The sequence below is a fragment of the Nycticebus coucang genome, chromosome 21, assembly GCF_027406575.1.
Source record: "Nycticebus coucang isolate mNycCou1 chromosome 21, mNycCou1.pri, whole genome shotgun sequence".
Taxonomy (NCBI): Eukaryota; Metazoa; Chordata; class Mammalia; order Primates; family Lorisidae; genus Nycticebus; species Nycticebus coucang.
Window position 1 is genome coordinate 28,699,005 of NC_069800.1, and position 24,627 is coordinate 28,723,631.

General features: G+C 37.4%; 1 protein-coding gene across 5 annotated transcripts in view; it reads right to left on the bottom strand.

Moving 5' to 3' along the window:
- PLCB1 (phospholipase C beta 1) overlaps window positions 1-24,627 on the bottom strand; it is a 922,504-nt gene that overhangs the window by 330,493 nt on the left and 567,384 nt on the right. For all 5 annotated transcript variants that reach the window (XM_053573858.1, XM_053573860.1, XM_053573861.1 and 2 more), the window contains one exon: window positions 2,891-3,028. In XM_053573858.1, the coding sequence (XP_053429833.1) occupies window positions 2,891-3,028 (138 nt within the window). The remainder of the gene's footprint in view (window positions 1-2,890; window positions 3,029-24,627) is intronic.

The following is a 24,627-nucleotide window of genomic DNA, read 5'->3' on the forward strand; positions in this document are numbered from 1 at the left end:
TTTCTTCTAGAGTGATGGCTCCTGGAGGGAAGGCCTTTTCTGCTAAGGTATTCCTAGCACTGGAATTGTGACTGGCACAGAGAAGGCATCCAAAAAATGTGTGCTGAATGAATGAATGGGCTGGAATCCATTTGTAAACAATATTTTGGAAACAATTTCTTCTAGAAACATTTGAAGCGCCAGGTTCTGCCGGGTATTCTACATCATAAGAGAAAGTGTCACCTTTGATGCTGGCATTACACAAGGTATTCTGTATATTGGTTGCAGAGATTAAATAGAAGGTGTGATGTTATGAGATAATACCAACAATTAGAAGTATGGGAGGTAAGTTTTCTGAGTAAAATGGTATTTGGAAGTCATAACTTCCTCACTGAGAATTTTCAATGAGGAAAAAAATACTCTATGGAACATTATAGCCACAGAAGGCAAAAATATTCTCTACAACTTCATCAATTATACAAGAAACATCAAGTAGCTGCTGGAATAATCTCTGTAGATGCAGTCCTAATGGGGAATATTCCAGGGTTCAAAAATAAAAATTCCTGAAGAGAATTATTGGGTAGGAACCCCCAGAGAGGAAGAAATTGAATGTATTTTAAATATGGTTACACAAAAGTTTAATGCAATTTAAGACTTGCAGATGGATATGTAATGTTAAGTCTATATCTAATTCTAGTGAAAGCTTCCCTGAACGTCACTCTGATTTACTGTAGTTTTTAAATTAAGATTTAGTGAATCTCATGAATTGGTCATTTTTGTAAAGGGAACATAGTTGCATTTGGGGAAAGATATTTTTACGATATTTTACAAATATTTAGAATTCGTTTTCCTATATAGGCAGTCCCCAAGTTACAAAAATCTGACTGACATACGACTCCCACTTATGAAGGCAGGTTACTATAGGTAATAGGTAAATGTACCTGTTCCAACCTACATACAAAGTCAACGTAAGAACAAACCTATTTCATTCATAACCCAGGGGCTTTTGGTATTCATTCATCTATCCAGTCACCCATCCACATACTAAAAAATTAAGTATAGTAGAATCTCTGTAAGTTGTCCACTCAGGGGATTGTAACAAACTGGTCAACGAATGGAGGCGGTCATCATAAGGAACTAGACCTGCTGCACTAATTCATACATGTGGTGCATGTCCAATCTATGATAATTAGGTCAACTTAAGGAAGTGGTCAATGTAGGGAGATGGTCAATTATGAAGGTTCTACTGTGTATAGATTGCAAAAGTTCAAAAGAAGGACACCAAAATTATTATTGCAGGACAAGTACAATGCTGTCACATAGACAATGTTTTCTTGAACTGAAAAAAACTTCTTTTTTTGAGATGGAGTCTCACTCTGTCTCCTTGGGTAGAGTACTGTGATATCATAGCTCACAGCAACCTCAAACTCTGGGTTCCAGCAATCCTTTTGTCTCAGCTTCCCATGTAGCTGGGACCATAGGTGCACACCACAATGCCTGGATAATTCTTCTATTTTTAGTAGAGACAGGGTCTCACTCTTGCTCAGGCTGGTCTCTAACTCCTGAGCTCAGGCAATCCACCCTACTTGGCCTCCCAGAGTACTAGGATTATAGGCATAGCCAGTAATTTGGCTTTTAAAGAGAGAAATAGATTAGGTTTGTAAAAATTAGAGACAGAACTTCCTAAGGGCTGCAGGGTATTAAAAATTGTCAGCATTTAATTCATTTCATTATGAACAACTGAAGTTGATGGTATGTAAATGTTCAAAATGATGCCCTGCCAACAATTCTAACAAATTAGAAACCAGGCCAATATGTCTGGTGTAGCTTAGAAAATTGTTGGAACTCTCCGGGTTAAAAATTACACATCTCAATGCCCAGACAACATAGGCTGGACTCAAGTGCCCTATAGTTGTGATTCATGACATGTGATGCTCTGTAAGGGAACCTATATGATATGTAGACTTCAAAGAATGCTTAGATTCACATTAATTCTTTTTTATTATTGGGGAGTCATTGAGGGTACAAGAAACCAGGTTACGTTGATTGCATTGGTTAGGTAAAGTCCCTCCTATAATTGTATCCTGTCCCCAAAAGGTGTGTCACACACCGAGACCCCCACACATTAACTCTGGAAGAAAATTATATGAAGGATAAGAATCATCACTAGCACTCTATAAACTATAAACACAGAAAAAGAAGGCTCTTATTTAAATATGTTCATTTCAGTTTTCTTGTAATGGCAATTGGGTCTTTCCAGAGAAAGATTGAGTTCAGGGGGTGGTAGATGTTCATAGATTATTGCTTGCCATGCTGTGTGCATATTCTAGTTACTTCTGAATGTATCTGAATGGCTCACTAAATGGAGAGCAGCTCTCCAGTCCAATGTTGAATAAATATTATTTATTGTTTTTAAATATTATCTTTATTATTTTACATTTATATTTAATTTTTTTCAATCCTTTAGCTATTAATTGAACAACCACCACATGAATGTGTGGGCTAGGTGCTGTGCAGGGAAAAGGAAGTGAAGAAGGTGCTAACGGTGTCTATCTCTAGGAGGGGGTTGGAAAGGAGATGAGGTTGGAAGTAACAAAGGGATGAGGATTAAAATGACTTGAAATAAGGTGTTCAGATAAAATGAAATATGGTTTTATCTATACTTTGTTTTGCAAAGAAATTATAACCAATGCCTTACTCCTAATGAAAAAAAAATCTTCATAATTCTAAGTGTATGCCATTATTTGGAAGTGTTTGAATTACACTTATATTTGGCAGCTAAATTACTTTTAGGTGACATTTTAACACATGCTAAAATATGACAAAAATTCGAAGTCTCTCACAGGCCTCAGTATAATATCACAAAGATTCAGATCAAGATGACAAGCTTTAGAGTTTCCATCCACCATACCTTGGCCACTTCTTCTTGGAAAGCCACGAGGTTCAAGTGGGAGATGTTAACGAGGTCAGGCCCGTACACTACTGTGATCATGCGGTGCTCTAGACGCCCGATGTTGCCCACATCCAAAAGTTCTCGTAATTTGGGGTCCTGAATAACAAATGTTGAGAAAAATTAGTCAATCATCTGAGACGCCAACATCCTAACTTTAAAATAACTTAATAATAAGAGTCAGAATGGTTTCAAAACAATGACTTTTATTCTTATTAGAAATTTTTATGGCTCGATGTCTCCCACCCTGCAATGGCCTAGAGGAGGGATGCATCTTGCCCAACAAGATGTAGACAGGGAATTTCTGGCTCAGGAATTAGAGCCTTTTGTCAAGTGATCTTTCTGTCATCCTGTTACACATCCTTCTGGGCCATAGTTCTCTCTGTTCCCTCTAGTCATCCCCTGAATTGCATATGGAAATGAAAACTCTCTATCACTTTCCTTGATTCGGGAATACAGTAAAGCAAAGATGGTGGTTACAGTGGAATAGAAATATGACAGGTTCACCTACGCCAGGCCAGAAACATAATCAAGGCTCTCAGCATGGACATCCTCCAGCACTGAGGATTGATGTAAAGAGGTCGGTGTACAGTGAGCAAAAAGGTGATGCCGGCCAGGCGTATGTTGATTTCATCCTTATCCTGGAATGTACTAGCATTTGGACACAGGGAATTAAGGAGAGGGATAGAGACTTTTCATTTACATGTTCAATTCATGGGATGAATGGAGGAAATAAAGGGAGAATTGTAGCATGTAAAAATGACAGGAAGAACAATTGGCTGAAGACCGTAAGTGTTTTTCAGAGCCAGTTGTGTTCTTTGGGATGTCATAAATGAGAATCCCTCAGAGATGCAGTCCTACTGGGAAATGGAGTTTTCTTTTTTTTTTTTTTTTGAGACAGAGTCTTACTTTGTCACCCTCGGTAGAATGCCGGGCATCACAGCTCATAGAAACCTCCAGCTCTTGGGCTTAGCTGATTCTCTTGCCTCAGCCTCCTGAGTAGCTGGGACTACAGGTGCCTGCCACAGGGAAATGGAGTTTTCTAAACCTTCAGAACTCAAAATAAAACCCAAAACAGGGCTCAGTCAGTTTGGCTGAATTTATTTTCCTCCCATAGGACAGGCCCTGAAGGAAATGAGAATTCCATACAGAAAATTAGCATCAAATCAATCACTTAGAAAATTTGCAGCCAGCATCGTAGTGAAGAATAAGCTTATGTTGTATTTATTTAGCTAAATCTTGGCCAACGGGTCCTGATTACTTAGGCTGGTTATTTTGACCTTTCTTCTGAAGGTTTTATATACCAGTCTTACGAAGAAAAAAGTGAATTAAAAAAAGAAGAAGAAGAAGAAGAAGAGAAATGAGAAAGAAAACAAACAAGACCTTTCCCGCTGAATTACATTATTTGGTGCCATTAATTCTCTCTTTTTCTTCTGTTTGGCTACATGAATAGAAATGTTTTTAGGCAAATTATGAAGAAAGAAAATACCCTTTCAACGTTTTGCCTACTGAAACCTCAACTTCATTAACAAGTTGAGAGCTTATCAAGTACATCAAGTTTCCTAGAAAGATCAAATGCTACTGTAAAAGCATCAATTTTCATGACCCAGAAAAGGCAAGATACCTACTAAAAATCTAATAAAACAAACAATAACAGGACTAAAAGGGAAGCATTTAGCACTCTAGCAATAATGAAAGATTAACGGAGAGTGTTCAGGAAGAAGGAATGCTTTGGCAAGGCTAATTAAACAATGATACTAGCTATTCTGTGAAACAATTAATTGCATCCAAGTTTTTGAACACCATTGAGACAAGGTTAAAAGAGAAAATATACTCGATCACTTACTTGTAATTTTGCTTTCTGTATACTCAGAAGACAAAAAGAATTTTCAGAAACCATCTGGACTTGTTATTATAAATTACAAGTTTTAAATCAGTGAATGCAGAGTCCACAATTTTTTTTTTTTTACTTCTACAACATTTAATGGGAAAATGTTTGGGAATGAATTGGCTCTATACTGTAGGCCCTTCTTTCCTTCCAGTAATAAGCATAACTCATCCTCTGGCCTTTTGTTCTTTTAAGCATTTTCAGTTCAGTCTATAGAAAAGTAAAGCATACTACTTTATTGCTGAATTCTCATGTCCTTTCAAAACACCTCTGCTTACTTATTAAATACAGTAGAACTCCGTAAGTTGACCACCCAAGGGACTGTAACAAACTGGTCAACATATGGAGGTGGTCAACATAAGGAACTGGCCTACTCTACTTATGGTGCATGTCCAGTCTGTGAAAATTAAGTCAACTTAAGGAGGTGGTCAGTGTAGGGAGGTGATCAACTGTGGAGGTTCTACTATAGCTCATTGGTTAAAGAGTGTCACCTCTCAGAATTACAGAAGGAGGGGTTAGGGTCAGGTATTCCCTTGAATAGTCCTTGAGATATAGAAACTAAAGACAAGTAAGAACCACCCAGAAGAGAGGCTCAGAATGAAAAAATAATTCTCAATGAGAGCTTCTGGGATTCCTACAGTACTGATAAAGAGAGTCTAGGAGAATTTATAAGAAAGCTGATTAACTCTTTGTGGCATCTTTGCTTGAAAGGTTTTCCCACTAATCATTATTTATTATTAAAAAGACTACTAGTCTTTATTAATTAGGAATTTATTATGAAGTAAGATTGTGTAGATGAAGCAGGCTGGTAAAATAATGATGGTGACTGAATCTTAGGGGTAAATATTTGAGGATTCATTATGTATCTACATTTGGGATGGTTAACATTTGAACAAAAAAAATTAGAAAAGGTTATTGAGCATGAACTGAAGGAATAGTTCATTTTGAGAAATATTTACCCAGAAGAAACCACAGTATTTTTAAGTTGTGTAGTTCTGGATGTAAATGGAGGAATAATTGAAAGTGTATAATGAGCAAGTTCTTCACTAAAATCCGTTTTTGGTGATGGAACACACTAAACTATATTTCACTTTCTTTCCGACAACCCATCATTTTATTTACCTTTAAAATTGTACCCTTTTTTCATCTTTTTGCTAACATCAACCTTTGTTATGGCAAAATTCTCCTTTTAAAAACAATTTCACTTTCAACCTCCTTTTGTGAACACAATTCATTATTGATATACAAGGGGTATACCGCAAAAGATATTTATTCTTTCAAGTACCAAATGGTACCTAAACATTCAGAAAATACACAAAGGGGAGGGATAAGGAGAGGGGAGAGAAGGATAAACTGCGAAACACTAAGTTTTTAGAGGACCTTATACGTGGAAGGAATTTAACAGAAACAGTTGTCTAAAAATGACTTTATCTGGGTTGTGGCACTCTCGGGTCTGGAGAAATGAATGGCTGCATCTCAAAAACAAATAAATAAAATCAAAATAGCAACAATACCCTAAACCTATAGACAATTTGCATGCAAACCACTCTCTCCTGCAAAACCTTGTCTACCAAGGAATTTTATGTTTTACTGTTTCTCATTAACTGAACCTCCTGAGCAGTTTCCTGAGGATTTACCTACAGGTTACAACCAGACTCAAACACATTTTCTCCATCCCTGCAATTGATATAATTTCCTTGAGTTTTTTTTCCCCCAAAGAAAATAAGCTGTTTCCATAACTCTCTGTGAAAATGTTTCATTTCTCTGTTGGAGAACACTAAAAAATATAGCTCAGACAAAAGTAAGAGGTGAGGTGAACTTTGAATTTCATATTTTTGTAAGTTGCTCAAGGCCTGCTTGTGGCGTCCACAGTTGGAATTAACCAGACTAACTCAGAATCCTATAATTTAATTTCTCTTTTGAAATTAAGTTCTAGATCATCTCTGTTCCCATAAGCACCACAAAATAGAGACTTCTGCCTAAGTAAAGTCCTGGTTTTTTTTTTGTTTTTTTAAGACAGACAGAGTCTCACTCTGTGCCCAAGTAGAGTGCCGTGGTGTCATACCTCACAACAACCTCAAACTCATAGGTTCAAGAGATCCTTTTGCCTCAGCCTCCTGAGTAGCTGGGACTACAGGAGTGTAGCATGCCACGTCCAGCTAGTTTTTCTGTTTTTAGCAGAGATGGAGTCTCACTGGCTCTTGCTGGTGGCTGGTCTCGAACTCCTAAGCTCAGGTGATTCATCAGCCTTAGCCTGTCAGAGTGCTAGGATTATAGGCTGAAACCAACAGGCCTAGCCAGTAAATTATTTTCTTTCACTCATCAGGATTCGTGATTAATATCCATGGCATCCATTCCACTTCATATCCATTGCAAAGAAAGTTGCATTTTGCAATTTCTTGTGTGATTCCAATTTCCAGGTAATTGGCCACTGAAGAAAGAACTTTCCATACCTGAGAAACAAGAACTCAATTACAGCTTGTGGTACTGTAACTATATCACTTACAATATTAGAAACTAATGGCAGAAAAAAAAACACAAGCTAAAGGATGATTAAAAAAAATAGTTGAATTTCAGTTTGAACCCTCAATCTTTAATATGACTATTAGAAGAAAAGTTATTTTATTTGTATGTTTACATACATACAAACTAAGATATCTTTTCAAGATCTTTAGATTTCATTTTTGACACCAGCAGCATTTTTGGTGCAGAAAATATACCTTCCTCCTTTTTCTTCCTTATGAAATATATCTTTATTGGATTTGAGGCTTATTGAACAATTTGTATATTAGGTTATCTCTCTTCCCTGATTGTAATGCAGTATTCTCAATTTGATTTACAGTTATATGGATGTAATTCTAATCCATCATTCATATGAAAGATCAGGCATAGGAAAGTCTTTCCATTTCAGCACAACTGGAAATTAAAGAGATGGATTCTGTGTTGTACCTAAGTGAGATTCATATCTTTGAGTTTCACAGCCATAAAGCTACCTCTTTTTTTGTTTGTTTGTTTTGTTTTTGAAGGCAGAGCAGACTCTTGCTATGTTTTATTTAAAATTCATTGTAAAGGAAAGATAAATTTATGTCCATTTTGGTCTCTATCACTAGCCTTTGAATTCAACATTTGCATCTCAAAAACTAAAACACAGACTATGAAATTCCCTTTCAATCAGTGCACAGCCTTACACCTCTCTTTTTCAAGGTTTCTTGCTTTTTTATATGGAAGTGACGAGGGATGTCATTCTGCTCACCAGGGTGTGTCAGTGGCTGAGGCAGCTCACACAGCCAGCAAGACTTGATAAATAAAACACTACCCCCTTACATGGATGATGACTCTGAAACTAGATGCCATGAACATTTTCCCACATAGAGCAAAAGACTTGGTGAACTTTGCTTATTTACGTGTTCTTTTTTTTCTGCAAGTGACAGATGCAAGGTATCCTTATAACTATTTTATAGCTAGTTCTTTAGATAGAGGGAATGGAAGGAAAATAGATTGACTATGGCAAAGAAAAGCAACTATGGGGGTAAGTACCAGAAAGAAAAAAAGCTGGTAGGATACTGCCCTCCTTATCTCAGTGCTATTATCATAATAAGGTCATTCATATTTGTTTTGGGAGGGAGTGTGATGAATTTGTAAAGGCAGTCTCCACTCCATTCATAGGGAGCTTCAATGTACAAGTAGAGAAATCTGTTGGCAGAGAAAGAAACTAGTGAGCAGGGCCATGCATCTTTATCCAAAATTGAAGCTGTGAAGCATGAGCTGATTAAGCTAAAGTGAACACACTATTCAAATCTAAAAGAAAGAAACATAGTTAGGAAGAAATATAAGAGCAACCATCCAGAAAAGTATTTCCCTTGGTCACAGGCATATCTATGGAGCTAAAAAAAGTTGAGTTATCCTTGGCAGTGAACACAGAGAAGAGATAAATAATATTAAAGGAGAATCTCCAAATAGTAGCATTCTAGGTTTTTTCATCTCCAGGAACAAGACCAGGGGCTGGTTTAATGTAGCTTTAAAAGCTAGGAAGGAAAGAGGAAGAGGATGCTAGAGGCATTCAGGCAGGCTGACCATAGAAGAAGCAGAAAAATGGGTTCAAAAAAAGCACTTGCATCCTTTGGACCAAATAAATTAGGGCCAGGATGTTGGTGATGTCTGCAGGAAAGTCAGCTTTAGAGCTGGGCAAACACAGTGACTGCTTCAGGAGGTGTAAGAATCTGAGCTAGGTTCCCATGTTGCAAGACACATGATTGGCATACAGGATGTTTATCTGGTGCCTCAGAAGCAGACTCATAGCAAGGATCTGGGACAGGTGTTTATTTTGGAGGTGGTCAAAGGATGCAGAGTTAAAACATCGGGAGGGAAAAAATGTGTTAATTAGGAGTTTACCATTTGGGGCAATTGAAGCTTAATCTACTGGGGCCACTTGGAGATAGGGTGAAGAACACACCTCAGGATATTCCCAAACAGACTGGAAACTGGAGTATTTATCTGATATAGTTGTCCATCCTTGGTGGACAGTCATTTCTAAGGTGCTAACTTCCTGTAGCTCCAGGGCCAGATTTATAGGGGAACTCTCTGCAGGTAATCCCTGCTGGGGGGCCAGTGGAACGTGAGAGGATTAAAACTGTTACAATGTTGAAGGAATGACAATAAGAAAGGAGAACAATTGTGTCCTGGCATTGATTAATCTTCATGTATTCTTTGGGATGCACAGTTGAAAGAATTTCATCACATAGGCTACTAGATTCCTCACTGTTCAGTTCTCTAGACAATCAATACAACTACAATAAGTTCTGCTAATTAGTAACTATATGTCAATACTAGTAACTATGTGTCGAGTACCACACTAGTCTGTCTGTATCCTTGCCTCCTCCCCCCATTTAATCTGTACAGGAATGCACAGGGACATAGCTATTCTTATTCCCAATTTCCTTTGAGGTACAGAAAGGTGAAGTAATTTGCTCAGTTTTATTAAATGGGCAAAGGGAGATTTGAATCCACGTACTTATAATTGTAAATTCTAAGCTCTCTCTATATAACATTGTGTTCCAAAGCATATCCAATTTGATGGATATAAAAATAGTGCAAATAGTTCAATAGTTCAATTTATTTACTTAAATAAATCTGCAGTCATTCACGCCATCACCTGTAGTGATATTTTAGGCAGTTTGTTAAAAATGTAACATAATCTATACATGAAATTAAAATAGGAGAGAAATATGGCACAGCCTGCCTTCCTAGGAGAAATGGAAGGTAAACAGTCAAGTTTAATCATTTGTACATTCATTCTTACTGAAAATAAAAGTGTGTGAAAAACATGGCAGTTTGAAAAGTAATCGATGGAAAAAGTAGTTAGCTTCCTCCTCATCTACTCAGTACTTTCTAAATTTAAGAATTTTAAAGTATAGACAACATGTCACTCATGTTTCAAACTATACATATGTAACCACCAACTTCCAGCAAAATTCGAATCTCCCCATGCCACCAGGGGTAACGTTGTGCCCCAAACAGACAATTCGGCAACCTCTGTGTCTTCCTGTTTAAACCCCAATAGAGATGTGGAAAGCATTACCTTCCCCTTCAGCTTTCTAGGTATCAATATGCCCAAGTTTCAGAATAATGATGTGTTAAAAGAGGACTTAGACTGAGTTCCTCTCATCTCCCTGGCTGAGTTTTCCACTGATGAGATACTCTTACCTGCTTCTTTATCTGGTACTTTGGTACAGTTACATGTTACCAGAGGGGTTTCTAGAATGTCCAAACATAATTTAAAATAAAACATATAAAAAAAGGAGCCCTAGAGATCCGAGCAAGATGGCGGCCAAGTAACAGCTTCCTTGCATCTGGGCACAGTGAGTCTGGGGAGACAAGACTCCAGGCATCTCTGGCTGGTGGGATTTGCCTATAATCATCCCTTTGAGGACACAGGGAGTCAGCGTGAGACTTCTGGACCCCAAGAGGAGGATAAAAGCAGTGGAAAACTGGCAAGTGGTTGCGTGTTTTTGTTGGGTCTAATCCCGTAGGCAGCTGTAAGTATATCAGCAGTGAGACTGCAAACTGGAAAGGCCTTACCTGTGAGCTGTTTTGGTGCTTTTGGACTTGGCACTCAGTTGAAATGCCTTGGGAGAGCTTGAGCAGGACTGCAGAGAACTTTGGGTGTTGTTTAGGGCTCCAGACTGAGCCGCTGAGCTGGACGGAGCTAATAGTGTTTGGCTGTGGGCCATGCGGAGCCATTGTGAGAGAACTGCCCTGGCAAGCTCCGCCCTCTTGCCAGGTCGCTGAGCAAGGATCGGGTGGGCGCTAGTAATCTAGTGACTGAGCAGCCTAAAGGTGGGTACTGAGCCGCCTTACAGCCTTAACCTTCAGGAACAGAGTGAGACGGGTTTTGGCACACTGGGTAAGTGGATAGCCACTTCAGCAGTGATCCCAGCGACAAGCGCTTTCCTGGGAAAGCTTCTGCTTAGCCAAGTTTAGATGTTTAAAATGCCCTTTAAGAGGGCTGAAGAGAGGTTTAGGTTCTCCATGCTGTGGGGTTTGAGAAATTAGTGGAGGCCTCCAGTCGTATCAGCATTGTGATTAACATCTCATACCCCAGAAGATCACCTGTTGCCCAGACAATAATCAACAAGATATATATATATATATATATTGCTTTGTTTTTGTTTGTTGTTATTGTTGTTTTGTTTTTTAATTTCAACCTTGTCCCTATAGATGTTTCTTTTTTCCCCCTCCATTTTCTAATTTAATTACAATTTCCCTTTGTTGCCTTTTTCAATAATTAGAACTTCAATTTTGCTAGTGTTTCTACCCCTATTATTTGGTATTTCACCCAATTTTATCCTGTAAAGTTTTCTGTTTCCTTGTTTTGGTTGGATTTTTAGCATTTTTGTCTTTCCTCTCTACTTGGTGGAGGTGGGCTACTGGGTCCAATCAGGCTAGCAAAGAGCTGCTGACCTCAAGGGAACCACCCAAACTGGCTCGCTTGGAAGTTGGGTTTTTTTTTTTTAAGGTTGTGTCAAAGTACCCTACTATACCTATAATGCTCTGTCTACCTCTTTCTGTTCCTCTCTTCTCTTTGTCAATATCCCCTTTTACCCACCCCTCTCCTTTCTCTTTTTTCTTATCTTTCTTTCTTAATTTTTCTTTCTTTTATCTCTTAGTGCTTTTCAACCTTCTCATCCTTCTGGTCCTGTACCAAAAGGACTCATTGAAACCCTAGTCCACAGGCATGGCAACTGAAAGAGCAAGAGGAAGTGAAAGGATAATCAGGGTAAGGAAACACATTAAAAAAATCACTCATGAGGAAGAATTAGCAGAAAACTCCTGGCAACATGAAGAACCAGTCCAAGGAACCATGAGGTAGCTACTGCAGAGGATTCCACCTATAAAGAAATATTAGGAATGACAGGGAATTTAGAATACACATGATGAAAACAATGAAGGAAATGATGGAAACAATGAAGGAAACTGCCAATAAAGTGGAAAATAACCAAAAGGAAATCAAAAAACAGAATCAAATAAGAGATGAATGATATGAAGAATATAGAAAGGATATAGTAGAGCTGAAGGAACTGAAGCAGTCAATTAGGGAACTTAAAGATGCAATAGAAAGTATAAGTATTAGCAACAGGTTAGACCACACAAAAGAAAGAATTTCAGAGGTAGAAGACAAAGTTCTTGAGATAACTCAGATAGTAAAAGGGGCAAAAAAGAAGAGAGAAAGCAGAACATTCACTGACAGAATTAGGGGACTTTATGAAGCATTCCAACATATGAGTTATAGGAATCCCAGAAGAGGAAGAAGAATGTCCCAGGGGAATGGAAGCCATACTAGAGATTATTATAAATGAAAATTTCCCAAATATCACCAAAGAATCTGACACATTCCTTTCAGAGGGATATTGGACCCCAGGTTGCCTCAACTCTAACCGAGCTTCTCCAAGACACATTGTAATGAACCTCTCCAAAGTCAAGACAAAAGAAAAGATTCTTCAAGGTTCCAGGAGTAAGCCCCAGTTCACCTAGAGGGGCAAATCCATCAGAGTGACTAAAGACTTCTCTAATGAAACTTTCCAAGCAAGAAGACAATGGTTATCTACCTTTACTTAAACAGAACAATTTCCAGCCCAGAATTCTATATCCTGCTAAGCTAAGCTTTAAAATTGACAGAGAAATCAAATAATTTACTGATATACAAACATTGAGGAAATTCGCCACAACAAGACCAGCTTTACAGGAAATACTTCAACCTGTTCTACACACTGACCATCACAATGGATCAGCAGCAAAGTAAGAACTCAGAAATTAAAGGACAGAACCTAACCTCCACACTGATGCAAAAGATAAAACTAAGCAATGGACTCTCACAAAATAAGATGAATAGAACACTACCACACTTATCAATTATCTCAATAAATATTAATGGCTTGAATTCACCACTGAAGAGGCACAGACTGGCTGACTGGATTAAAAAACACAAGCCATCCATTTGCTGTCTGCAGGAAACACACTTGGCTTCAAAAGACAAATTAAAGCTCTGAGTCAAGGGTTGGAAGACAATTTTTCAGGCAAATGGAATTCAGAAGAAAAGAGGAGTTGCGATCTTATTTTCAGATACATGTGGATTTAAAGCAACTAAAGTCAAAAAAGACAAAAATGGTCACTTTATATTGGTCAAGGGAAAAATACAACAAGAAGACGTTTCAATTCTAAATATTTATGCACCCAATTTAAATGATCCCAGATTCTTGAAATAGGCCTTACTAAGTCTGAGCAATATGGTATCCGATAGTACCATAGTAACAGGGGACTTTAACACTCCTCTAACAGAGCTAGACAGATACTCTAAAGAGAAATTAAACAAAGATATAAGAGATTTAGATGAGACCCTAGAACAACTATACATTGATAGACGCATATAGAACACTCCATCTCAAAGATAAAGAATATACATTCTTCTCCTTGCCCCATGGAACATTCTCCAAAATTGATCATATCCTAGGACACAAAACAAATCTCAATAGAATCAAAAGAATTGAAATTTTACCTTGTCTTCTCAGACAATGAGGCACTAAAGGTGGAACTCAACTCTAACAAAAACGTTCAATCTCACACAAAGGCATGGAAATTAAATAACCTTCTGTTGAATGACAGATGAGTACAGGAAGAAATAAAATAGGAAATCATTAACTTCCTTGAGCATAACAACAATAAAGACACAAGCTACCAAAACCTGTGGGATACTGCAAAAGCAGTTTTGAGAGGAAAATTTATAGCTCTAGATTGCTTACACTTGAAAAACAAAAAGAGAGCACATCAACAAACTCATAAGCCATCTTATGGAATTGGAAAAAATAGAACAATCTAAGCCTAAATCCAGTAGAAGAAAAGAAATATCTAAAATCAAATCAGAGATCAATGAAATTGAAAACAAAAGAATCATTCAGAAAATTTAATGAAACAAGGAGTTAGTTTTTTGAAAAAATTAATAAAATAGATAAACCACTGGCCACACTAACTAGAAATAGAAAAGTAAAATCTCTAGTAACCTCAATCAGAAATGATAAAGGGGAAATAAAACTGATCCCACAGAGATACAAGAGATCATCTCTGAATACTACCAGAAACTCTATGCCCAGAAATTTGACAATGTGAAGGAAATGGGTCAATATTTGAAATCACACCCTCTTCCCAGACTTAGCCAGGAAGAAATAGAGCTCCTGAATAGACCAATTTCAAGCACTGAGATTAAAGAAACAATCAAAAAGCTTCCAACCAAAAAATGCCCTGGTCCAGATAGCTTCACTCCAGAATTCTATCAAACCTTCAAGGAAGAGCTTATTTCTGTACTGCAGAAATTATTCCAAAAAATTGAGGAGAAGGAATCTTCCCCAACACGTTCTATGAAGCAAACATCACACTGATATCAAAAGACCCAATTAAAAAAGAGAATTTCAGATCAATCTCACTCATGAATATAGATGCAAAAATTCTCAACAAAATCCTAGCCAATAGATTACAGCTTATTGTCAAAAAAGTCATACATCATGATCAAGTAGGTTTCATCCCAGGGATGCAAGGCTGGTTTAACATACGCAAGTCCATAAATGTTATCCACCATATTAACAGAGGCAAAAATAAAGACCATATGATCCTCTCAATAGATGCAGAAAAAGTATTCAATAAAATCCAGCATCCTTTTCTAACTATAACACTGCAGAGTATAGGCATAAGTGGCACATTTCTGAAACTGATTGAAGCTATCTATGACAAATCCACAGTGAATATTTTACTGAATGGAGTAAAACTGAAAGCTTTTCCTATTAGAACTGGAACCAGACAAGGCTGTCCTCTGTCACTTTTACTATTCAACGTAGTGCTGGAAGTTCTGGCCAATACAATTAGGCAAGACAAGGAAATAAAGGGAATCCAAATGGGAGCAGAGGAGGTCAAACTCTCCCTCTTTGCTGACATCATGATCTTATACTTAGAGAATCCCAAAGACTCAATGACAAGACTCCTGGAAGTCATCAAAAAATACAGTAATATAGTAATGTCTCAGGATATAAAATCAATGTCCACAAGTCAGTAGCCTTTGTATATGCCAATAGCAGTCAAGATGAGAATTAAAGACACAACCCCCTTCGCCAGAGTTTCAAAGAAAATGAAATACCTAGGAATATATCTAACAAAGGAGGTGAAGGACCTCTATAATGAAAATTATGAAATCCTCAGAAAGGAAATAGCAGAGGACTTTAACAAATGGAAGAACATACCATGCTCATGGCTAGGAAGAATCAACATTGTTAAAATGTCTATACTTCTCAAAGCAATCTTCCTATTAAATGCCATTCATATTAAAATACCAACATTGTACTTTCAAGATTTGGAAAAACTGATTCTGCATTTTGTATGGAACCAGAAAAAACCCTGTATAGCTAGGGCAGTTCTTAGTAATAAAAATAAAGCTGGTGGCATCACCATACCAGATTTTAGGCTGTACTACAAAGCCATAGTGGTCAAGACAGCATGGTACTGGCACAAAAACAGAGACATAGACACTTGGAATCGAATAGAAAACCAGGAAATGAAACTAACATCTTACAACCACCTAATCTTCGATAAACCAAACAAGAACATACCTTGGGGGAAAGACTCCCTATTCAATAAATGGTGCTGGGAGAACTGGATATCCACATGTAAAAGATTGAAACTGGATCCACACCTTTCTCCATTCACAAAAATTGACTGAAGATGGATGAAGGACTTAAATTTAAGGCATGAAACAATAGAAAACCTCAAAGAAAGCATAGAAACAACACTGGAAGATACTGGCCTGGGGAAAGAATTCATGAAGAAGACTGCCATGGCAATTGCAACAACAACAAAAATAAACAAATTGGACTTCATTAAACTGAAAAGCTTCTGTACAGCTAAGGAGACAATAACCAAAGCAAAGAGACAACCTACACAATGGGACAGGATATTTGCATATTTTCTTTCTTTTTTTTTTTTTGTAGAGACAGAGTCTCACTGTACTGCCCTCAGGTAGAGTGCTGAGGTGTCACATGGCTCACAGCAACCTCTAAATCTTGGGCTTACGCAATTCTCTTGCCTCAGCCTCCCGAGCAGCTGGGTCTACAGGCGCCCGCCACAACGCCCGGCTATTTGCCCACCACAACACCCTGCTATTTTTTGTTGTTGTTGTTGTTGCAGTTTGGCCGGGGCTGGGTTTGAACCCGCCACCCTCGGCATATGGGTCTGGCAACCTACTCACTGAGCCACAGGTGCAAAGCTTGATAACTAGGATCTATAGAGAACTCAAATTCATCCACAAGAAAAAAGCCAACAATCCCGTATATCAATGGGCAAGAGACATGAATAGAACCTTCTCTAAAGAAGACAGACGAATGGCTAACAAACATATGAAAAAGTGTTCATCATCCCTATCTATTAGAGAAATGCAAATCAAAACTACCCTGAGATACCATGTAAACCCAGCGAGAATGGCCCACATCACAAAATCTCAAAACTGCAGATGCTAGCATGGACCTGGAGAGAAGGGAACACTTTTACACTGCTGGTGGGTCTGCAAACTAGTACAACCTTTCTGGAAGGAAGTATGGAGAAACCTCAAAGCACTCAAGCTAGACCTCCCATTTGATCCTGCAATCCCATTACTGGGCATCTACCTAGAAGGAAAAAAATCCTTTTATCATAAGGACACTTGCACTAGACTGTTTATTGCAGCTCAATTTACAATTGCCAAAAATGTGGAAACAGCCTAAATGCCCACCAACCCAGGAATGGATTAACAAGCTGTGGTATATGTACACCATGGAATAGTATTCAGCCATTAAAAAATGGTGAATTTTTTAATGGCAACTTTACATACTTTGTATTAACCTGGATGGAAGTGGAAGATATTATTCTTAGTAAAGCATCACAAGAATGGAGAAGCATGAATCCTATGTAGTCAATTTTGATATGAGGACAATTAATGACAATTAAGGTCACGGTGGGGGTGGGGGAAGGGGAGAGCAGAGAGAGAAAGAAGGAAGGAGGGGTAGGGAAGAAGAGCAGAGAGAGGGAAGGAGGGAGGGGGCGGGGCCTTGGTGTGTGCCACACCTTTTGGGGGCAAGACACGATTGTAAGAGGGACTTTGCCTAATAAGTGCAATCAGTGTAATTTGGCTTATTGTACCCTCAATGAATCCCCAACAATAAAAAATAAATAAAAGATTAAAAAAAATATAAAAGGAGCCCTAGTAATTCCTTAATAATGACAAACACAAATAACCCTCTCTTCGTTTGGAAAAGCCACAGGTCTGTGTGAAGAGCTTTTGCCACGTGGAAGCAGACCGCTAAGCGCCTGCATTCTGTCTGGCTTTGAGTTTGGCTGTGCTGTGGGAAGCAATGTGATCTTGAAAAGTTTTGTTCACTCTTCTGTGCCTCAGTTTTCTCATCTATGGGATAAGAATAATAGTACTAACACTTAAAAAGGTTACCATGGGAAATAAATAAATCATCGCATGTTATGTGCTCAGAGCAGCACATAACAAGTTGTGCGTATTTGAAAAAATAAATCAATAGCATAAAAATTAAAGATAATATGGGGATACATATGGAACAGTTCAATCTTTTGTAGAAACCAGAATACCTTACTCTATATATTTATATACATCTACTTACTTTGTGACTTATCAATCAGGATATATATTTGCATTTATGTGTCAAGTACCACAATAGCCATTGTGTAACGAGTATGGTTTGTGGATAGTTGGCTCACTGTATTCTAAACACATGCATCCTAATTTTATTTTTCTCTTAATTAACTCTTCCATGGGAAGCTTAATTTAAAGGATGCTAAATGACAAATCATTTCTAGAACTTCTCACTTTCTGGCTCCTCCATTTAACCAGCTTTGAAAATTAGGCAACCTGTTTTTCTGAGCATCAGCTTAGTTGTCACACAAGTTGGATCACACTAACGATGTCACTCATCTTAAGGAATTCAGGTAATGATGCAAATTAAACCTGCCCGTGTACAGAAAGAATTGATATATTTTTTGTGGTGACTGACAAGATCACCTATTTTAAGTATGTCATAAAAAATAGTAATGAAATAAATTTATTTATTAATTATTATTCTTTTAGAGACAGAGTCTCACTTTATGGCACTCTGGTCATGGCGTCTCAGCTCACAGCAACCTCTAACTCCTGGGATTAGGTGACTCTCTTGCCTCAGCCTCCCGAGTAGCTGAGATTACAGGCACTGCCAAATGCCCGGCTATTTATTGTTGCAGTTTGGCCAGGGCGGGGTTTGAATGCGCCACCCTTGGTATCTGGGACCAGCGCCTTACCCACTGAGCCATGGGCACCACCCAGCAATGAAATAAATTTTAACTGTTATTTAGCTTTTTCTTATTCGAATAATAAATGTTTGTAGATGTTAAAAGGAAATTTTTCTATCAGTTCACTATAGGTAACTGAAGGAGTTTGACACGAGTAGGTAATTCATCCACTAAATATAGATGTGAATATGTGTTTACTGAAGGTTCTAAAAAATATTCCAAGATTAAATATTCTTTGATTTTCAGATTTATTTCCTCTGTTATTTATCTTGCTTTTATCCCATTACTCTAGATATACATGAGTTAACCATATTTCATAATAAGTACAAATCAATAATGTATTACACCTTCAGAAGGCCAGGGATATAAAGCTCTTAACAATTGTAAATTTTGACAAGGGTTGATGTCTGCATTTGTAGGAATTACTATTTGCATCCATATAAGCCCTATCTTAAATATGCCCTTTTTTGGTGCGCATGCTTTTCATTGTATGTAAGAAAATGTCTTCTAAAATCCCTTAGTTTTGGTCCATTAAGACACATTATACATGAAGACAAAAAACTGTCGTCTCTACAACCTTGACTTTCAATGAGAAAAAAATGTTAGATGTGTTTGTGTCTGTTCAGTAAAATGAGGCAGCCTAGAAATGTCTTCATGCCATAAAGCCATGCAGACTTCTAGTACAATTCTAAACAGGAAATGAAAAGGAAATTTAAGGAGTCTGAAGCTTTCTTTATTTTACAAAAAACAGTAAATATTTCCAGGGCCATATTAGTCATGTCTTTGCATTTACTTTCTGTCCTGCACTGATCAATTTTTAGGCAATTTTTTTCCTTTTGTTCTCGAATCTCATTCACTTTCTTTTCAACTTTCTTTCTCTCTGGTTCTTTTTTTTTTTTTTTCCAGTAATTTTTTGTCTCCCCTACTAAAGTTTTTTGTAATTCTTTGGAAACTGGAAAGTTAAATGTTATTACATCTTCCTAAAAAGACATTTTGGTTTGAGATGAATTATAATGTCACCTAGTTTCATATCAAGAGAATTCAAACCATCCTATTGTCAAGGACTAACTCAATTCATTCTACTTCCTCATTTCTTTAATTATTTCATTTAAATATAAATATTAAATATTTAACTTATAGCAAACACTGCCTTAGGTACTAAAGAACTATCGGTATATGGGGCTGGTGCCATACAATGTGGGATTAGGAGCATATATATATTACTGTCTCTTTTTTTACTTTCTTTTTTCCTACTCAATCATTTTTTGTGAAATGTTGTTCAGAAAAAAATGTAGTATAAAAGATTGGACGGTTGATTCACTATTGTACTTCAATCTAGTGATTTCCTAGTATTGTTGAGTAATTTTAACAATTAAGTATAAAAAGAGGATTGCACTGGGCCATGAATTGGTCACCTCTGTGGTGTGCTGGTAAACGTTTAACAACAGACTTTCAAAAAGCAAAACAAAACAAAACAAAAACAAAGAATGACAAAACCAAAGACCAAACAACTAAAAAGCCCTGAAGTTACTCATTCCCCTGGTGTAAATATTCCCACCACAGCCAGTCTTAAGGTACCCCAATGACAGCACTGAATTCAGAAATGAACGGAGAGAAGCAACAACACAGTTTTACGTGGCATTTCACCATACTGACACAAGAAGTATGAACAGCTTCCAGATCATAGATAATTTTAACATTTGATAAAATAATTGGAAGTTGATGAGTTTTATGTATTTATTACTGGGATTTTTAATGTAATTCATTTATTTATAAGTTGTATAAATTTAAAGTTGTAAATTTATATTTAATTTATATTGGTCATATATAATAATCAGTAGAAGTTTAGCAGAAACGTAATAACTGGCCATCACAACCTGGTACCAGTTGGCTCTAGCACACCACTGGATATATTCAGATGTGATCTGTAAAAGGTAAAATTTAAGAGAGATCCACACTACCGAGAAACAGGGAAAGTCCTCCATTTAAACAGCATTTCCCCAACTCTCTTATAGACATCAGTTTCAGCTCCCTCCGACTTGCCTCTTCGTGGTGGAAGATTGCTTTAATTGTCATAAATCTCTCCCTTCAGGACTTCTCGGAGATATGTAAGAGGACCCAGCTCTGGGTACTCCTCAAGCATGGTTCATAGCTGGATTTCAGCTTCCTGAGCTCTGTATCAAGACCTGGGAAATGGAATATCATCTTCAAATATAGAGCAGCCCAACTCAAAGGGAAATGTAATTAGGGCATGTCCTTCCAAAGCATAAGGGCTTATGTAGCTTTCTCCTCATTAGAGAATCTATTTCTCTAGGGATGCTGTGTTGGTGATCAGTGCTCCAAAGGCTCCTTTGCAGAAGAATATTCAGCATTTTCCTTGTGCTTTTTGGCGTCTGCCCCATGGTTTTTAGCTATTCGATGAACACATATTTATTGTGCATCTACTACATGTATTCATTTGGTATTATGCTAGTGGATGGAGCTACATTGGTGACCAAAGACAGACATTATATACCCTGGTGGTGCTTACATTCTGGTGAGGAAACAGGCATTCATTAATCAGAATTTCATTAACAAGTGCAAGACAGCCCATTAGTAAGGGAGCAACATAATTAACAAAATCATTCAGGGCTTCTCTAAACAAGAATTAGATGAACTGATATTTGAAAACTATGGAAGAATCTTAATGAGATGAAGGAGGAAGAGTAGGAAGCACTTCAGGCTGGGGGATTAGTATACGCAAATGTCCTATGGTAGGAGGAAGGAGTAACAAGTGTGAGAAAGTTTAAAGCTCATGGGGGGTCAGGTGAGTGAAATAAAGCCTGGGAGATACATAGGAGCCCAACTATGCAAGGAGGCACGGTCTGTTCATGTTAAGGCATTCAAGCCCTAAAGCACCGGGAAGCTGTCATACATGCTTTTAGGCAAGGAGAAGATATGCTATGACTTGGTAGACTGTGGGGGTCAGATTGGAGGGGAGATATCTGCAGTATTTCAGGTAGGAGGGACTGGTGGTTTGGACCAGGGACATAGTGGGATAGGTGCTATAGGGATCATCCTTGCTACACCACGGTCTCCCCACCTTGCCTATCCATTGACTGACAAAGGAGAGGGCTTGAAAACTGCCTTCTTCAAAACTGCCTTTTGGATCTCTATATCATAGAATTCAAGGAAAACTCTGAATGTTTATGTAAGTGATCTTTCCTACAAAAATTGATTGACCTACATGTTCCAGGAGTTCTATAAAATAATAAACATATTTTTTTCTTTCATCCATTTTCTCATTTGTACTTTTTTTTTTCATTCATCTGACAAACTTTGTGCCTTTAACTCCATTCTCTCTACTAGGGTTATGATTATAAATATGGCAAAGTCTTTGCTTTCAAGCTTCTAGTGATCTAGGAAAGGAGAAAAATGCATAGATCCTTTCTAGTATAATGGGATGAGTGCTTCTGGAGCAGAAGGCAGCCACCTAACTGTGTTTAAGGAAGCTAAAAAGGGTAAGGCACATTGCTTTGCAACAGAGAAAGCTTGAGGTGAATATGTCTATTAAAAGAGTTTGCTGACATATGAATAGTACTAAGGGAATGCTCTCAAATACCATTAGAAATAATAACAGCTGATCAAAGAGTCACTATTTCTTACACATTCAGTCAACAAAATTCCATAAACTGTATTTGGCCAATAAAATCTTTTCTAGTTAATATTACCAGCTGTCCTGGTAATCAGAGCCCTCAAGAAGTTGTTTTCATAGCTTGAAAAAGTGGAAAACATGTGCAAGTCATGTTTTTAGGGCTTAAGGAAGTCATAAGTAATTTTTTATTATTAAAATAAAATTGTAATAAAGGCTTCTAACATTACAAGGTAACCAATCCAGGCTTACTAGGTTACTTGATGTAAATGAACTGACTGTAGTAGAAACCTTTCTTGGTGATCCATTTGTTAAACATACTGATGTATTTCTTTTGTTGTTGTTATTATTGTTTTTTAAATTTCAGATTAATATGAGGGTACAAATGTTCATGTTACGTTGTTTATATTTCTAAGGTAAAGTTCAAGTCGTAGTTGAGCCCTTCACCCAGGGGGCGAGCTGAACACCATCACACAGGGAACATTAGGTGAGATCTTGCCAATCGCCCTTCTTCCCTTCTCCCTTACTAGACTCTATTTGTGTTTTTTCTTTCTAGTGGGCATGTAGTTATTTATATATTGGTTTTATTTTAGTATCGAGACATTGGATATTTCACCCCCATTCTTTTTTTTTGCAGTTTTTGGCCAGGGCTGGGTTTGAACCTGCCACCTCTAGCATATGGGGCCGGCGCCCTACTCCTTTGAGTCACAGGAGCTGCTCCTCCCCCCCATTCTTCAGATACTTTACTAAGAAGAAGGTATTCTTAATTTTAACCTTGTTTCAGAATTTTTTTATCACTTATATATAAACGTATGAAAACCAAACTATTACCCTGTGTTTTATAACTAAGAATTCAAGATTAGGTTCAATGGCACCATTTTATTTTCTTGCATATGTGTTTTCTTACCCTTCAAAACACAAGAGTTTTTATGGCAAAATACAGTTTTATATTCTCATGGGGCTTAGTACCTAAATGGTATATGGGTGCCAACTTCTATCCTACTCCTGTTTCATCCTGACCTAGTATAAATAAAAATTAAAAGTAAAAGCAAAAATTTAAGTATAAATTTTCTCAGTAATATGAGTCCTAGATTAATTTTTCTAGAAGTCCTGTAAAGGGATACTCTTCTTAGACCCTTGTAGTTTACTTTTATTTAAATTTTTTCTTTAAATTAGTGATTTTTTAAAAAATGTAAATATTCTTAGTTAAGAAAACAAAACTTCTCACCACTATCACAATGAAGTTGGAGCTTACCCTACACTATTAACTTTAAATGTTTCATAGACCTAAATCTAAGAGATAAAACTATACAAAAGCCTTAGAAGAAAATGTAGGTGCAAATCTTTGAGCCCTTAGGTTAGATAACGGTTATAGGATGGGTAACAAAAGAAAAAATGGATAATTTTAACATTCATCAAAAATAAAATTCCTGCTGCAAAGGATACCCCGTTGGTAAAACATTAACCAACAGACTGAGAGAAAATATTTGTAAATTCTACCTAATAAGGAATTTATCAAACATGCATGGGAGTGTAAAATGGTATAGCCACTTTGGAAAACAGTTGGCAATTCCTTAAGATGCCAAGTACAGCCACCACGTGACCCAGTAATTCCGCTCCTAGGTGTATTCCTAAAAGAAAAGAAAATATGTCCACACAAAAACTACATGAAAGCTCACAGCAGCGCTTTGCATAATAGCAGAAATGTAGAAACAACCCAAATGTCCATCACCTGATGAATGGATAATCAGAATGTGGTATATTGGCACAATCAAATATTACTCAGCAATTAAGAGCAAGCAGCGCGGACGCACCTTGAAAACAGTGTTGAAAGTGCTAAGCGACAGAAGGCGGTCAGTACAGACTGTGTATCGTACCTGCTATTTATATGACTTGCTTAGTAGAAATTTGAATAGTCATATACATGGAGGAGAAAAGATAGTCGGTTGTGAGGGTCTTGGGGAAGGGTAGAAGGAAAGGCCTTGTTAATGTTCTATTTTTTTCTAGAGTGATGAAAATATTCTAAACTTATGTCTTGTGGTGGTGGTATAACTTTGAATATAATAAATGTACTGACTATATTAAAAACCACTGCAGCATCCACTTTCAAAGGGTTACCTTCCTGGTGTGTGAACACAGATGTTCATCCCAAAGTACCCATTTACCCTTCCTCTCGTGCATCCACGCTTTGAAAAAAGTTGTTTCAGTTCAGACGTGTGACTCACAGCATTTAGCATGTTTGAAGACAACCTTAAGATATTTTTACTTTTGATAGATGATCAAGTTTTTTCTTTTTTCTTTTTGGCTTAATGATAGGTGGTG